This window comes from Protomyctophum parallelum (assembly GCF_964188405.1).
Source record: "Protomyctophum parallelum genome assembly, chromosome: 22".
Taxonomy (NCBI): Eukaryota; Metazoa; Chordata; class Actinopteri; order Myctophiformes; family Myctophidae; genus Protomyctophum; species Protomyctophum parallelum.
In genome coordinates, this window is record NC_139714.1 from 13,775,186 (window position 1) to 13,793,528 (window position 18,343).

At 44.8% G+C, this 18,343-nt stretch overlaps 1 protein-coding gene across 7 annotated transcripts in view; it reads right to left on the bottom strand.

Moving 5' to 3' along the window:
- chchd3a (coiled-coil-helix-coiled-coil-helix domain containing 3a) overlaps nucleotides 1–18,343 on the bottom strand; it is a 138,245-nt gene that overhangs the window by 37,254 nt on the left and 82,648 nt on the right. For all 7 annotated transcript variants that reach the window (XM_083758252.1, XM_083758250.1, XM_083758251.1 and 4 more), the window contains one exon: nucleotides 8,759–8,842. In XM_083758252.1, the coding sequence (XP_083614378.1) occupies nucleotides 8,759–8,842 (84 nt within the window). The remainder of the gene's footprint in view (nucleotides 1–8,758; nucleotides 8,843–18,343) is intronic.

The window sequence follows — 18,343 nt, forward strand, 5'->3', positions numbered from 1 at the left end:
TTTGTAGCGCCATCGGAAATAGCCAACCTACAAGCTCACTTGTGAGCTTGTAGGTCTGCTATTTTTGGAGTAATTAAGTGTGTGAGAGAGAGAGAGACTGAGAGGAGAGCTAGAACAGACTAGAGAGGGAGTATTGACAGATTGAGATGCAGACGGATGAAGACAGAACGAGAAATGTAGATAGACAGACAGTCAGAGGAACCAAATAGTATGCTTTTGTTTTATGATCAGCGCCTCATGGGTCTTTCATAAAGCTGTGAAACTTTTTCTTTGATGGTGAGATGACAATTGCCGCAGCAGGCTAGCTGGCTGAACGGAGAAATCCAATTTAATCGATACACGACGTCAAGAGACATAATAAAGAAGGGGGTGGAAAAAAATTAAAAATTAAATACGCTGGAATAGAGAAATGGAGAATGACAGCCAAGTAAGGACAGGATGGATGGGGAGAGAGAGAGAGAGGGAGAGAGAGAGAGAGAGGGAGGGAGGGAGGGAGAAAGAGCATTGGCAAGTATAAGATTGTTAAATATGAGATTGTTTTACAGCAGGGCAGGTATTGAGTGAAAACGTAATAAATATATAGATATTGTTTTCTGGGGGCTATTTGGCGGCTGGGGTCCAATGAGCGTCAGAAAGCAGCGGGCTAGGCTGTCGGGTGATGGGCTGTCATTGGAGGAGCCCCTTTGATGGACGACCATGTTGGATTGGAACAGACATGTAATATATATCACACTTTTATTCTCTCTCTCTCTCTCTGTGTCTCTCTCTCTCTCTCTCTCTGTATTTCTTTTTAGTTTTCTCTCCTAACCCTCATTGTGTATGTGTGAACGATGCTGTGAGAGGGCCTGGGGCAAGAAGACAGGGAGAGGAGAGAGAGAGAGGGGGGGGGGGGGGGGGCTGGTGCAGTGGTTCCCAGAATAGAGACCCCCAGGGGGGGTCCCCACATGAGTTTTGGGTGGGGTACCCAGATGATTTGCCACATTGTCTTCTCATTCAACATTAAACAATCCGACATACTGCGTAAGTGTATATCTGCATGATTCTAAAGTGACAATTTAAGACCTTTTTAATACGTCTAAAAATAAGACCGTCACTACATTAAAAGTCATGAACCAACTCTCAATTGGCTATCTTTCACAAAATGTATTTGTGGAACCGAGTCAAACTAATTGTAATGCCTACTACAACTCCTACAATTGAGTCACTCCTTGGTGACTTCCAAGCACTTGGGCCGCGGCAGAGAGAGAGAGACACACATAGAGAGAGAGAGAGAGAGAAGTTCAAACATCATGCACACCCTGCAGATCTCTCGCACGCACGCACGACGAGAGGGTCGATATCTCCTGGCTATCGTTTTTCCCTGCTACTGGTCACGGTGGTTACAACGTGTGGTGTTGTTCATATTAGTGCATGTATTCTTTATTTAATTTTGTTCAATTAGTCCAGAAATTCAATCAACCACAAATCCCATGATTGAGTCGTTTGCAAATCAGACTGGTGTGTATGACTGTGTGTGTGTGTGTGTGTGTGCGAGCGAGCGTGTGTGTGTGTGAGTGTGAGTGTGTGAGTGTGTGTGCATGTGAGTTATGAGGACAGCAGTGCTTTGGAAATCCAATGCATTTATCATGTAAAGCCGCGGCCCCATAAATCGATGGAGAACGCGACCGGCCGCAGACATTCATTTTCATCGCTCCCTGTCATTTATTTGGTTCTCTCTCTCGCCCTCTTTCTCTCTCCATTATCATTCCTCAGTATATGCCGGGGTTGCTTTTATCAGGCTTTATCAGCGTGGCTCCCCTCCACTCCTCTGCTCTCATCTCTGCCTTCCATCGGTGTCTTTTCCTCTCCAGCGCGCTTGCTTTGACTTTGCCTGCCTTTCTCACCTTTAATCCCCCTCTCCTCTCCTCACCCTGCACTCTCTATCCATTTATCCCTGTCTTTTCCCACGCCTCTGCATTTCCCTCCTGCTCTGCTCATTCCCCATCTCTCTCTCTTCTCTCTCTCTCTCTCTCTCTCTGAGGTGTGAAGGTGATTTGTTGACAGCGAGGTCTAAGGGATATTGACCACAGAGCAGCATTGTTTGATGGATGGCCACTTCCTTTTGGTCAATAATGTGTGTGTTAGTGCTAGTGTGATGGTCACGCTGCTGACCGGTCTACCGTACCGTACTGTACCATACTGTACAGCGCTGCATGTAGGACCTAAGGGACAGTGTTGAATTCGTCTACTATGACTATGACAACAAAATCGGCTACCTTTATTTCAGTGGCGAAAACTAAATGGAAAACAAATGAAAACTAAGCTATGATTAAAACTGAGACTAAATATATTGACAATTTGGTCAACAAATAAAAACTAGACTAAAATGCTAGGAAGGGACTAGTGCACAAGAGATCCAGAATACAGTAAGTCATTTTACACTTGGTTGCATGCTGAAAATAGCTCACAACGCGTCACTGTAAACTCAGTCATTATGACGGCATCATTTTAGTCTACTAAATCTAGACTAACGCTAAAACATTCCAGGTGACTAAAATGAGACTAAAACTAAATTAAACCTATTCAAGAGACTAAAACTAAACTCTAAATTTGCTGTCGAAATCAACACTGCTACAGAACATCTGTAATGAATGAGGCCACTGCTGACCAGCTCAACCCGTTCAAAAAGTCATTTTAGATTTTTAGATACTGTACTGTATGTGGCATAGGATTTAGAACAGTGGTTCTCAGAAATAGCAGATCTACAAGCTCACAGCGCATCACTTTGTGCCACGCTGTGAATTTGTACATCTGCTGGTTTGGAACAGTTTGGAACAAATGGTGAAAAGAAAACGTGTTTTGAGCTTGTAGAGCAGCAATTCTTTGGACAAATGCTGGGTGTAGAAAGGCATCTTCATTTTACTGGCTTTCTGTTCAAAATGAATGGTAGTCTGCAGCTCTGTGGCTGCCAGTCTGAACGCAGCAATATAGTGTGGGGGAAAGAGGCTTTAAATAAAGAAATGACCGTTATAGGCTCAATATAGTTCATCGCATGCCGGTGTCACGCAACTAAGTAGGCTATAAATTCGGCTTTTAGGACCACATTAATGTCAAATATTAATTAAGAATTTCAATTAAATAGAAATGACTGTGTTATGCCTGCCGTTTGCCTTCTGTGGTGGTCCTCGGATTGGTTTACGAGGCCGGTTCACTCTGGGAACCGCATGTAATGTCTGGAACAATGCAAGCTGGAAATGAGTGCTCCAGCCAGTAATGCAATACCTGCTGTAACCATTGTCAGAGTGCTTATTGTAACCGTCTCTCTGTCTGCCTCTATTAAGACCACATATGGATAGTATGTCTGCCCTTGTCTCCGTTATGTGCCATATGTGGAGATCCCTGATGTCATCAGCATATGCCCATACTGTACCTGTATACAATATACACGGCATGCACACATTTTGGCACACCGATGGGATCTGGTAAACCGGATCTCTATATCGTCTGTCGGGGTGGAAACCTCATATGTCCAAAACTGTTACTTTCAAGGATTCAAATTTAAAAAATGGCAAAATAAGATCAACAAGCTTCGTTGCCGCGTTTCGAGCTTGCAGATCTTTTGTCAGGGTGGAGGAGGGTCCCCGGTTCAAATGGGAATATTTTAGGGCGTCGCAGCCTGAAAAGCTTGGGAACCCTTGAGCTGCGGAACCAACCGGCAACCAGGCTGCTATAATTACTGAGCCACTTGTCCCAGGCCAGGACCAAGGACACTTGTCCCAGGCCAGGACCAAGGACACTGTCCCAGGCCAGGACCAAGGACACTGTCCCAGGCCAGGACCAAGGACACTGTCCCAGGCCAGGACCAAGGACACTTGTCCCAGGCCAGGACCAAGGACACTGTCCCAGGCCAGGACCAAGGACACTTGTCCCAGGCCAGGACCAAGGACACTGTCCCAGGCCAGGACCAAGGACACTGTCCCAGGCCAGGACCAAGGACACTGTCCCAGGCCAGGACCAAGGACACTGTCCCAGGCCAGGACCAAGGACACTGTCCCAGGCCAGGACCAAGGACACTGTCCCAGGCCAGGACCAAGGACACTTGTCCCAGGCCAGGACCAAGGACACTTGTCTTGGTTTTTGTTCGTTCATCGTGTTTCACGAACCTTTCGTTCTTTGTCCAAGTCTGAGCTCAACAACAACTTAAGTAAAAAAATAAAACGGTCACATATGCCTCGTTTTGTTTTGCCTTTTGTAACGATCCGTTGATGATTCCATCGAGCGTTCGGTCACACTGGCGTCAGCAAATGGACTGTTCTCCCCTCCGCTACTCGCGTCTGTACAGACCAGTGCGTTTTCAATTACTGACCACAGGACCAGCGTCACTCAATAAGACACGAGTGTGTGGTCCCGCCGCTCCGCCTCAGCGACTTGGGCACATTTGCGAGCTTTATTGACTCTTTAAAAAACAAAACAATGCTCAGGGAAAATCATTGCGACTGCTGAATGCATCAATCAAGCAGGAGCCAAGTAGAGCGATGAGTGATGATGTTTGTATATAGGGATAATAGGCTAATGTTTAATGAAAATAGCAGCTTTGATGGGAGAATTTATTTCATAATTTTTATTCGTATTACTTTTTGCGCTCACTGAATCGAATGTAGTGTTTAAAAAATGTGTTATATCATTGGATTGTATGCTGTAATAGGGCTGTGATATTTTCAAGGTTTGCAATGTTTAGTGTTTTGTCCATGTATGTTGGTATGACTTGTTTTGTCTACTGTTTACATAGCAATGATTGTGACATGTACAGTATCTGTACCCCCTTGAAATCGAGATGGTACAGTACATCTCAAGTTTTTTTTTTCTTTTTTCCTAATAAAGAAACTTGAATCATCAACACGGTTCTTATATGACACGATCTAAGATTGACGGCAGAACTTCCAGGTGGTCCCCAGCTAAACGATAGAGAGAGAGAGAGAGAGAGAGAGAGAGAGAGAGAGAGAGAGAGAGAGAGAGAGAGAGAGCTGTATCGATGGTGCAATGTCATAAACTAAAGGATTTTTAAACACAGCAAGACAGCACACCCAGCAAGACCTCATGGTCTACAGAGACTCTGTGCGTCAACCCTGTGTTATTGTTCATGTACGTATATGTGTGTGCGTAATCAATAAAGCGCAGAAGCTTTAATTACAAAATGGTGTCATTAATTGTGTCGGCAAAGAATCCGCGGCAGCACTCTGCGTGTTAAAGCGAAATTGATTGAGTTAACGTGGCTGTTCTCAAGGATTCTTTCCCCTTAGTGGGCTGGTCAGTCGATGTGAAATTGCACATTGACCTTTGGCATATATGCAGAGACTGATGATGCTGACTTTCCACTGGAAGCTGCACTTTGTGTTACTTTTCTTTTCTACTCTGAACTTGAACCTGGTTTCCTGCACTTCTCTGTGCTGACATTTCTACCATTGAGCCAATAGAGCGTCGCAGTCCCGCCCCCTACCAGGGCCCAGGAAATGATTCTCCGTTCATTTTCCTCATAGACATTTCAAAAAGTATTTATTTAAAGACATTTAAGCCTCGTACAAAGCCAACTCTTGTCGTGACACATCATGACAACAAAAACTATTTTTTGGGCCGAACAAATAATTAGAAAGAAGAAATAAACGGCAGGTTACAACACTTTTTTTGTTGTTTTTCTTCTTTGTAATTATTTGTTTGGTCCAAAATATTGTGTTTGTTGTCATGAGTTGTCACGACAAGAGTTGGCTTGGTACGAGGCTTAAACGTCTTTAAGTAAATACTTTTTGAAATGTCTATGGGAAAAAAATGCATTGGGATTCATTTCCTGGGCCTGGTGTCGTCATGAAAGGGGGACTGCGACGCTCTATAGAGCCTGTCTGCTTGCTCAGGGGATAAATTGAAACTTGACTATTGTGTAAAAAAATACTTTTAGATCTGCTACTTTTGATGCTTTTGTGTGACGCTGTAGTATGATCAAGTAGGGCGTTAAATTAGGTAAAAAGGGGGGAGTAGGGAGATAAGAGGTTTCTGTCTGACAGCAACAACGTTTAAAAAAAAGGGCAAATAATCCCCTTAACCCCCTTGTGGCCAAGACTACGTCAGGCCCATAGACTGCCATGTTAATTGACGTAGAAAAATCAACAAATCCCTCCAAGCCAATGACGTTACTGACGTAGTAGACGTACTGCCCTGTCAGTACGTCTTTTTATAACAAAATATTGCAATTGTTTGACTTTTTTTTAATTATTTTTATGTAATCTACCAAAAACCGGCCGAAACCTGCGCGATCGTGCACTATCGTGCACGCGCGCCGTCTCTATGTGATCCGCGGCAAAAAATGTGATATTTTGGGATGTTCCTGGCCGTTTTTAAGCTTAATTTGACTAAGTTATGACAAAGCTAATGTTAGCTTAGCAATCCGGACAGACAAGCTATAAGCTAGGGGTGAAATTAGCTTCCTTTGTTTACCTCGTTTGACAGGAAGTGATTTAGCCAGATTTAACACATTTGTCAAAATCAGAATAATGGAACGTTCCCACCATCTGGTGGCACTTCTGGGTATTAATTTGAAATCGAAAGTAAAACTTGATGTATTTTATTTAGATCGCTGATCCCTCTTATTGCATTAAAATGACGAATTAAGAAATGGGGCATTGGCCAGCATTGGCCAGATTTGGCGACTTTTTGAATGGCAATCGAAAAATGTGAGATATGACCACAATGTCACGAAATGTCTCATTTTATAGCTCCAAGTCACTACTTTACAATGAAAAAATAATTATGATTATAGCTTGTTCCATCGTTTACTTATAAGCTTTTTAGTAGACCTTGGTTTCAGTGATAAGTCAAACCAAGATGTACTAAAGTGCTTATAAGTAAACGAAGGAACATGCTAGGAACATAAATTTTTCGGTGTAAACTAGAGATGTTCAGCTTTAAAATGAGATATTTCGTGACATTGTGGTCATATCGCACATTATTCTATTGTCATTCAAAAAGTCAGCCAAAGCTGGCCTAAGGCACAATTAGATGTTATTAAGGTTGGCCACTTGGCCATTAGAGGGTTAAGATGTGCATTTATAAAAAAGTGTGTCCTACACCCAGCGATGTCACTTCCCCTTGGCACAACATTTGGAAGGCAGTGAAGTATGTCATGTTCCTTCTCCCATAATTGTATTACAAAATGTTCAGGATACATCAGCGTAGATTCATTGATTGTCAAATCTGCACATTGTTTGGAAGCTACAACTGTGACAAAAAACCCTGCAAACTATTCTAAAGTACAACAAACAAGACCAGTTGAGTGATGAGAGCAGTGTGTTTGTGTGTGCGTGCATTTGCATAACATTTGCCTCTGTGATGTAGTGGAGAAGAAGTACTAAGATTTGAAAAATGGAAACACTCCAGTACAGTGAAATTATTTGAGTACATTTACTCAAGTAATTTCACTGTACTGGAGTGTTTCCATTTTTTTAATCTTCGTACTTACTTTTACACCACTGCCAATTTGGACAAAATGCCAACTCACTGACAAAACCCTGGGTGTTTCATTTAAATATAAATGACGGTAGGATTGTGCAGACACCGCAATCTTTCGATATCAGCGCACATGCAAAGCAGCTGGCTCCCCTCCCCTCGGACAGGAGGGAACATTGAACTCTCACTCCACGTCCACCGAAATGGGACGTTTTGTCTCTAGCGCAGGGAAAGCATCCGCAGGGGACCGGAGAAAACAAAATAACCCTTTTTATTCTTTACCAGCGAGAGGGAGTCACATTAAACACACCCAAAATGAGACCCTCTGTCCTCCCCTCGTGCGATAGGGAAAGTATTGTCTGTGCGGGCATCATTTCTAACAGGGGCGTTTGACCCCTGGCTGCCTCCCTGGGACAGAGTCCTCGCTGGGAGCAGCATGGAGCTGCCATTTTGAAGAGCAGCCGAGAGGGTCTGCCGCTTGACCTTTGACGCGTGTTCTCCGTCCGTAGGATGCTGCTCTGCGACACACAGGCCAGTGGGGTGTTGTCATTTAAGGGCGACCCGCAAGCTCACAACACGACACGGATGCAAGCTAAGAGCTTTATATAAGTCTGCTATTCTCGGCGATGGAGCATACGTTTCCCTTCAGAGCAGTGGTTCCCAAACTGTGGTGCGCGACATGAAATGTCTAATGGTGGTGCTATGGTTTTATTTTAAATATATTAACATATTATGCCAATATATGGCAAGTAATTATAATGCAGCATATAGCCTATCCTGCATATATTATGCCACATTCAGGTTCATATAGATAAATCTATAGAGATATCTATAGAGATAGATAGATAGATTTGCCTCACCTGCTGGCGCCAGGCGATTGGTTTCTGAACCAATTAGAACATCACATCCCTTCAGGCTATGGGACGTAGCTCCGCTACATGCGCGACACGTGCATTGTTTGTTTGTTGACATGTCACAGAGAGACGGGCAGCAAAGCTCGTGGCTTATTTCTAACCTATAATGTTTTCAGATATATATTTTAGAGTGAGGATTACGTTTAAAACGAGTAATTCACTGTCTGGATGTCATCTTGAATGAGATTAAAGACGGAGTAGTTCCGAAATCAACATCAGCTGTGTTTGGAGGAACGCGCAGCAATGGGAATAAACCAGGTGAATGAAATCAAGATTCACGTCATCTCGCATCACATCTTCATTCAAAGGAAGTAATTCAAATTAGATTTTTATGACCACAGATATTGTCTAAGTGTGTTGGTGTTGCTTACCCTCTCCTCCAGTCTAGCCACCTGCTCTCTGAAGAAGGCATCCTGTTTCTTCAGCTCTGCATCTCTGGACTCCAGCTGTCTGGCCTGCACATACGCACAGACACACAGACACAGACACAGACACAGACACACACACACACACACACACACACACACACACACACACATACACACAAGAGGGAGGAGAAATACTATTACTTATAGGCTCAGTGGTGCGTAGCCATAGCTGGGACAGTCTTGCTCATACACACGGGCTAGACGCACACCTTAAACGGGAGACGCAAATTCCTATTCAGAGATAGATAACATACACACTATATTATATTAGGTACCAGGGTACATGGGAAATGAGAACTCTAAATGGATGTGATGAGATGAATAAAGAGGGAAAATAATATCTCTAATATGTCTGCCAGCTTCCAGGTGTTTAGTTCAACAGAATAATAACCGAGGCGGAAAAGCTGCTCCTGGATGTGGTGGATGAGGTCTTTCGACCCTGTGAGCAGAGGGCGAGGAACAGTCCATTGTTGGGGTGAGAGGCGTCCTTGATGATACCAAGGGCCTCAGACTGACCGCGTTGTTGGTAGATGGACTAGATTGATGGCAGACACTTTGTGTGTGTTCCCTCCACAAACTCAAATCGATATGGGGCTGAAGGGACAGCATCGGCTGTGAAGCTGATAGCAGTCAGTCTGACCTTGGTCAACCAGCTCGGTGGACTCACGTTGAGAGTGTCCGCCCTGAGATTGCGATGGTTGGGGGTTCGATCCCCAAGTCGGGTCATAGCAGACTATAAAAACGGTAAAGCACCGTTCCCTGTCGGTAGGCAATGCTCGGCTCTGTGCATTTTGACCTCACCAATGGTATGGGAGTCGTGATCTTTAGAGGCGTTTTTCTCTTAATTTCTCAGATTGATCAGAGCGTGGATGTTTAGGGCTCAATACTAAATTGTTGCTATCTCATGTTTCAATCTGAATGGTTCTGAAGGAAGATAAGAGTTTAATTAACCGATTAGCTATAGCCGATTTTGCCATTTGCTCTCTGGGAAGTGTGACGTTGAAGGATTTCAATGTAAAAGCACCGTGTTTTCTGCGGCAGTGTGAGAACGTGGCGGAGGTTTTTGGTGTCAATCGACGTGTAGACGGGACATCATTTCAGAGCCACTGGGGGCCATTTGCTTCTCACTGAAACGTCATCCTGTCACGACACACGTTTTTTCATTTCTTGACAGAGTGTGAACATGTAGAGAAACAAAGGATCAAGAGAGTGGGCAGGAATGATAAGTAGGAACCAAAGGATCATGGTGTATGTGTGACTGTGTGACTGTGTGTGTGCGTGTGTGTGTGTGTGTGTGTGTGTGTGTGCGTGCGTGTGCGTGTACACGCAAGTGCCTGCATGGTGTCGCCGCGCCGTGTCATGCAACATTTACTCCGGGGGAAACTTTTCCTGTCAGGTGAAAAGAACGAGACGATATTTTCTTGGACTCAAGAAGAGCTGCCAGGCACAGAAGAGACTGTTAGGAAGATAAAAGTGGATTGATTTCGTCGGTGGGTGTAAGAGGAGGGGGGGGGGGGTTGAGAATATTTAAAAAACACACTTTGCATTGCGTGAACTTAAGGAAACGGCATAGTCTTCCTCTCTTTTGAAGCCCTATTTCTTTGCCATTGTCATCCTCATCTATAATTCCACAGAAGTATAACCTGCCAAATAGCTGAGAGATCGAGGGCTCTTTCAAGACTTATGAGAGCTACGAACAAAACTAGTGGAATGGGGGGGGGGGGGGGGGAACTGAAGCGTGTCAAAGAAAATGCCATGAGAAAAATAATATATATATATATTAATTCTAGTAACTGAGCATGCATATCTTCTATGTCGGGTGGAAACCTATTACCATGTCCGAAACTATTATTACCTTTAAGGATTTATATTCAAAATTAGCAAAAGTAACAGATCTACAAGCTTGTGGATCTGCTGCTTTTGATAAAGGTGTGATGCTGTAGAATGATGTACAGTAGGGGCGTTTCTTGGGGGGAAAAAGTTAGAAAAAGGAAATAAGAGGTTTCTGTCCGCCAATAACGCTATAAAGAAATAAAGAGAGAGAATCCGCCACCGATTCATGCTTTGTAGCACGACGGTGTCACTCGCCCCCCAAACATAAGCTGACCTACAAGCCCTCGGCGTGTTGCGGACACGACACCATTGAGAGCTTGTAGGTCTGCCATTTCCGGGGCCATGCGACGCTGTAGTGCGTACGGAGCATGAATTAGGAGTCGAGGACCCCCGGCTTACCTTGCGTCCAATCTCCTGAACAATGGAAGCGTTGAAAGAGAATCAGAGAGAGAGAGAGAGAGAGAGAAAGAGATGAGAATACAAAAAGACGGGCTGATTCATCCATGAACTTCTTGAGCAAATGACATTTTTTTAGGGGTGACTGTCTGCGACATAGTTCTGCTCTGATAACCATATCTGCATCAGACACACTCTTCTCATAAGTACATGTGCATGCGCAACATGCACACACGCACCTGCACTGTAATTAAACAAATGTACTGTACACAGTGACACACACAGACACACACAGACACACACACACACACACACACACACACACGTGTCATCTGTCAGGTTTCTATCAGGAGATAAGACATTTCTTGCCCGACTGCGACGATATGCATTCTATACGCAGCTTCGTGTCCTACACTGCAGCAGCAGCAGCATCAGCAGCCATGCAGATATAGATAACCTATTTAATCACTACAGGAGGCCTGGAGACTGGAGTGGAGGGGGAGCAAATATACAGCTTATGAAAAATCACATTCCCCCCATTCAATCATCAGCACACTGATAACCATCTGTATTTGGTGACTCAGCACAGAGAGAGAGAGTGTGTGTGTGTGTGTGTGAGAGAGAGAGAGAGAGAAGGGGTGGGGGGGGTGATGAAGAGTAGCATTGCCACGGAGAGAGGCCAGATGAGTGGACAACTTTCAAAGTCAAGGGAGTGTGTTATACTGGCATACACATGCACGTCGTGATGTGCATACGCACGCACAACACAAAAAACATCCACACACCACTAAGACATGCACGCAAAGGCACACACACCACTAAGACTTGCACCCAGGCGCACACACACACCACTAAGGCATGCACCCAGACGCACGCACACACACAGACACACAGGCACTTTGTCACCCCAGGCTCCTACTCATGCAGTGGAGCATTGAAGAACAATCCTGACTAAAACACAAAGAGAGAGCAACGCACAGCCTGCTGCTAGCTCCATCTGAACGTGCAGATGAACACACACACACACACACACACACACACACACACACACACACACAGTACATCCCGTCCCCGATACTTTTACTTTTTCAAACTACTTATTCCACCACTAGACCTACAACTCTTCAGACAAACACAGAAGATATATATGCGTTTTGTTAGATGGTCCAGACACACACACAATGCAGACACTAATCACACACACACACACAGAGCAGCTGTACACACAGAGTGCCGGCGGGGAGATAAATGTGTGATGAAGGCGAGACTAAAGATGGTCGTTTAAAAGACGGGAAGTTGTGACAGAAATGTGCACCCAGGGATTTTCCTTTCTTTTCACCATGTGTTGCTCTGCGACGTGTGTGTGTGTGTGTGTGTGTGTGTGTGTGTGTGTGTGTGTGTGTGTGTGTGACGTGTGCACGTGGGTGTTTGTGTTTAATTCAATTTCCATAGGAGCTGGTTGTTTCCCCCTTTTGATACAAAGACGCACCCACACACACACACAACCACCACCCCCCCCAGCGCGCGCGCGCACACACACACACACACACACACACACACACACACACACACACACACACACACACACACACACACACACACAGTCAGGATTACTTCCGACTGATTAACCCCATTGAGCGGGGCTTTTAAAGATAATCTAATCATTACTAAAGGCCAAACAATGGGGACAGACTTCACCAGTGACCATGCAGCCCTCCTTTGTTCCCGTAATGAAGAGGAGAGGGTGGGGGGGGGGGGGGGTTTCAAGAGGGAGGGTGGATGGAGGGGGGGGGGGGGGGGGGGGCAAGGGGGTGGATGGAGGGAGGGAGGGGGGGTTGAATTGAACAAGAAAATGGGAGTGAACTTGGGAGTGCACCAGAACAGAGGGGAGGATGAAAGGAACAATGAAAGGTGATTCATCATGAGGTGTCACAGCGGAGAGAGAGAGACAGAGAGAGAGCGAGAGAGAGAGAGAGGGGGGGGGGGGGGGGATCTCCATCCCATTTCAGATTTCAGGAGGGGAACGTACTTCAGAGCTAGTCGTTCTCAGAGTGGGGTCCGGGCGAGGAACCCCCAGGTCCTCAGCTAAAGTAGTTAACGTAACATCTCAATCATTTTATATGTCGGGCTATAGTCAAAAATAGCAGATCTACTTCAACGTATGAACAAAGTGTTACCTTTGATGCACAGCACACAAAGCGTCATTGAATTCAAAGATGCTCAATAGCAGATCTAAAAGCGTGTAGGTCTGCTGTCGGTGTGGCGGCCCCGCTGCCAGGCCCGTGGTGTGCCATTAACAGATTCTATACATAGGACGTCTGAGAACGTCATAAGGACCCCGAAATATTAGTACTATTGACGTGTGAGGACGTCCTAGCGACGTCCCAGCGACGCGGGGCGAGATAAGAATATTCAGAATTTTTCCTCTTTTTTTTTTTGGCATTTCGCTTTTCGCTTGCCGTATGCTAACGCTCAGTGCAACTATTAGCTTGTCATTGACTCCCATGTTAGCGCGGCGGAAAGAATGACTCGTATCTCCTAATCCAAGGCGCTCTCCGCGGTGATGAATGGATCGATATGCTGGCGCTTCATTTCTGCTCCTCATCCGTCTCTCCCGCAAAATATGAACGTTTTTTGGAGCGTAAAACAATATATTAAGATGATCGGGGATGTGAGGTCCCTTTGTAAAGTCAACTTTTTTAGGCAAGTGTTTCCTGTTTCATGGCTTTCAAAGTAAAAGCGATCAGACAACTCTGGCACTCTATAGCCTTTATTTTGAAGGCACTTCCTGTACTAAATGTGTTAAAGCGCTACCGTTTAGCGGCGAGGCCAACGTCCTCTTCTGTGAATATCAATTAGCCGACCGCTGAATGAATAATTAAGGGCCACAGCCGTGGGTTTTTATTATTATTATTTTTTGTATTATCCCTGTTCTGCCCGAGTTTGACCTGACAAATCTGGGAGAATAAGAGAAGGGATTTTTTTGGGTCAGGAAAATAAATAACTTTATTGACATTGTCAACCAGACACTGCAGTCTAAATCAGTAGTTCTGTTCTCAAACTTTTTTCGTGTCAAAGATCTCCAACTGGATATATTCAATGTTAATTTTCACAGCACATTTTGATTACATTTTAATCTTTTGAATACAATTCCACTTAGTTTTAGTCACATTTTAACGTTAAGTCAACTGAATCTACAGTTGATTCAGTCTTTCTGGGGGCGGTGCCGTGATGGCGTGTTAATGCCTGTTTTACGTATATTAGCTGCACGCCAAAAATAGAGCTCTGATCTACAAGCTTGACGCCTTGTGACATTGTAGATTGGCTATTTTCGGAGCGCGACACCCTCACTGGCCGCACGCAACAAAGCATAAAATGTTAGTTCTACTGGATCTCTTCTCCACTAGTCCAACCCTAGCATTTTAGTCTAATTTGATGAAAAACATAGTTTTAGTCATCATAGCTTAGTTTTTATTTTGTTTTTGTCACTGAAAAAAGGTATTCGACTAACATTTTCCATCATAGTTTTAGTCAACGAAATGAACACTGCCCCCATCTGAAAAGGTTGTGTGCCTTTTTGAGAAATCTGGGAGGATGAGAAGAGACGCTAGTTATTTTTGCTGCGTCAGGAAAGCAGAAGGACCTCCCCAGCCCCCTCTCAGCATCTCTCTCCACGTTCCATTCACACCTGCTTTCTTAGTAAAGTGTTCTTTGACACGATGCTCTTCTCCTTTTACCTGTTCCAGAGGGAGGCAAATAAAAATAACTCCTGCCTGCCTGCTGCAATGCCAGACAGCAGCACAGAAGTGTGCGTGTGCGCACACGCGTGCAATTTAAGAGTAAAGATGTGTAATATTGTACTTCATACATATGATATTTTTTCTCTCCCCAAAAAACTAGAATTATTGTTCAAACAAAATGCCGAATTGTTGAATTGAGTGTTTTGGTTTTTTTCATGCTCATTTTTAACAGTAGAACAATAGTCTTGAGATGACTCCACAGGGATACTTTATGTAAATTCACTACAATTTGTTATACGCATCACATACAGTATGCATCATGTTGATGGATTGTTTTGTTCATCTGTTTTTCCATTTCAGATATAATGAGTGTCTTTGGTGCTTGAAACAGGATATCTCTGCTGTGGGGAGGAAACCACCTAACGGCAAAATGTACATTTTTCAGGAAATTAGGAAAACCTTATATTTTGAAAATGTAATTTTGCTTCATCAAAGTTGGTGTTGTGACTTTATATATTGTCAATTACTTCCACTAGTCCTTACCCGTTCTGATATATTTTAACTTGTATAATAGATTTGTGTGTGTGTGTGTGTGTGTGTGGTTTTTTATGAATAAAAACAGCAGTATAACATTAAAGTATTCTTCCAAATGCATGGTAGGGAAACGTTTTCATGGCAAGAGCAAGGACCGCAGCATTTACACTTATTAGCCCACAGAGGCCCATTTGAAAAGTATCAAGGACCCCCAGTTTGACATGCAGCTATATATGGACAGTCGCACAGATCCAATTTGCAGGTGGATTTGCGTCCAAAACGGTCTCAATTGTGAGCTTTGGCTTGAGAGAACTCATGGCTTTTGCAACCTGTGATGTTGTGAGCTTGTAGATTAGCTGTTTTCACCAGAGCGTGCGCTGTAGCCACTTCACGCTGTGTGTGTGTGGCTTATGTTCAAGACAGTTATATCTCGTGTTGTGTTTATAGCTAACTGAAAAGTGAAAACGGCCACGCGATGACGCACGCGCACACATACGAACGTGCGCACTCACAGCTTAAGTAGTTTACACACACACATGCTCACAGCGAAAGTAGTCTGCACACACACACACACACAACCTCCGTTGGCTGGGGGCGGTGTGAAAAAGGGTATAGGTGCGTGGAAGAATGCGCTAGGGTCCTTGAGGCTGTTCTTCGTGGCATGTTGTTTGTTGTATGTAGTAATTGTGTCGATGCGTAAGGGGGTTGGAAATATCCCGATCGCTCGGCCGCTGTCTATTGCGAGCAAAATTGACAGCGGGCGAAACAACTGAAGTTAGGCGGAAAACTCGCGAGCAAAATTGACAGCAGGCGAAACAACTGAAGTTACGCGGAAAACTGTGTCCCAGTATTAATCAGTGACCGTCCCAAAATGCAATTCACTGGTGACACGTGATTTCTGGGGAGAGGAGTTTTGCCGCCCTGTGGCTGCGGGGGGTACTGCACCCGGGTGCGTTTTTAATTCACTAATAAATTAATTAATAATCATTAATGTGTCAAATCGAAAAAAGGGCTCCGTTACGCCCTCCATATTCATATGGTCAATGCCTGTGTGAAAAGTGGGAGCGATTGGTGCAGGCAATGAGGAGATAATGAGGAGATAAAATGTGGTCGGACACACATTCACTCACACACACACACACTCATTCGGTCAATTATAGTATGATGAGAGGGGGAGAGGTGGTGGAGTTAGTTGGTTTAGCAGACAGTTTGAGGGTCCAATGGAGTTAAGAGGTTTTGTCCAAAGCGTTTTCTTTACCACTCTCCATTGGTTCAATTGTTTGGAAACAACATATAGACGTAAAGGGTGTTCAAAAGCACTGATCTAAAACCTCAAAAATGAGTTAGGTGGTTACCTCCCGACAGCAAGTAGTATAGTATGTGTATGTATGTATAAGCAAAATCTACAAAGGAACTACTAACTAATGTTTTCAAATAAATGTAGTGGAGTAAAAGTACAGTGACAAATTCCAGATACCTGGAGCCACTGGTAATTTGATTTGTTTGGAGGCCATAACATAGCAAGAAAACTGTTGGGATTTAGAAGACATTTTTGCTTAAATCGGCCCAAGCCCAGGTCTTAATGGGTTAATGCAAAAAGCGACCGGCGCCCTATTCGGCTGCTGCTGCGGTATATATTCTCCACTCTCTCAAAAAAATTGACACGACTCTTTTCCTTGACAGCTGTCAAGGAAAAACTCTATCTTCCTCTCCCGACTCTCCATTCATCCATATTCCGTCCACGCCGGTGACCCCTCCGCTCCACCCCCGCATGCCCTCCACCCACCCCCCTCCCTCGCCACCCCCGCAACCCGCTCCATCCATCTCAACCCTCCCACACGCCAAAACCCACACCTTCGGCGTACCAATTAAACCACCAGGAGCATCGGCCCACGTTTGTGGCCCTGACCTTCGACCCGCACACTCCCCCCGCCGCTCGCTGCCTGCCTGTTGGAGCGCGGACATGCGGCGGACCCCCGCCAGCGTAAGTATTAACCCCCCCACCCCCCCCCCCCGTCTCACAGCTCCATGATAGATGCCCCCCCCCACACACAGTCACACACACAGGCCAGTCTGACCCGCCATGCTAGCGCCGGTGTCACCGGCGGCTGTCATTCGGTGGCAGAGAGCATTGATTATGACGCCCAGCGCTGCGCCGGGACGCACAGACAGACAGACAGACAGACAGACAGACAACAGGGGAATCAAGTGATGGAGAGAGACGCCCTGATTGGAGAGGAGCTGCCAAGACCGGTGCCGCCATGTTGGCTTATTATAAGCGATATTGGGCTTGGCTTTTTTTCCACTTGTAAATTATTGTCTTGTGGGTTACGTTTATTTTTTCTCTATTTTTCTTGGGCTGGTTTCCTAAATGTCATTTAAATCAGTAGTTCTCAAATATTTCCATATGAAGGACTCCCAAATGAATATGCCTTTGTCTATGCCCCCCCCACCCCCCCACCCCTCTCTCTCTAAAAAAAGATTGTGTCAGGGAGAGAGAGAGAGAGAGATAGAGAGGCAGGTTATGGATGAGGTGGTGTTAGTAAATGTGATGTGATTTGATTTGTGCGTTATCGAGCGTGACGTGTTGTTGCGAGATGATTTTCATCTAGCAGTGATTCATTCCTCCACAGCATTGACTGTCAAGAGAGTGTGTGTCCACTGCATGTTTGATGATGATGCAAGTCCTCATTGCAGAGCTGTAAAAATGAAAAGTGTATCGCTTTACTGGCAATAGACGTTATTCTTCTGGTAGTCAAAAGTCATACCCGTGTAACATTCATTTCTTGTTGTCTTTTTTTAGTTTAGGGTTAGCCTCGGAAACCCAGACGTTTTTATTTCCAGGGAGAAAAAATAAGTCAACTTAAATTCGGCATAGTAGTAGTGCAAACGTCGCTCAATCTCTGCTGATATCTGATCGTCTCCACCTTTGTTAAATTGACGCACACACGCATGCACACGCATGCATGCATGCACGCACGCACGCACACACACACACACACCTCTAAATTGAAGTAATGCTCCT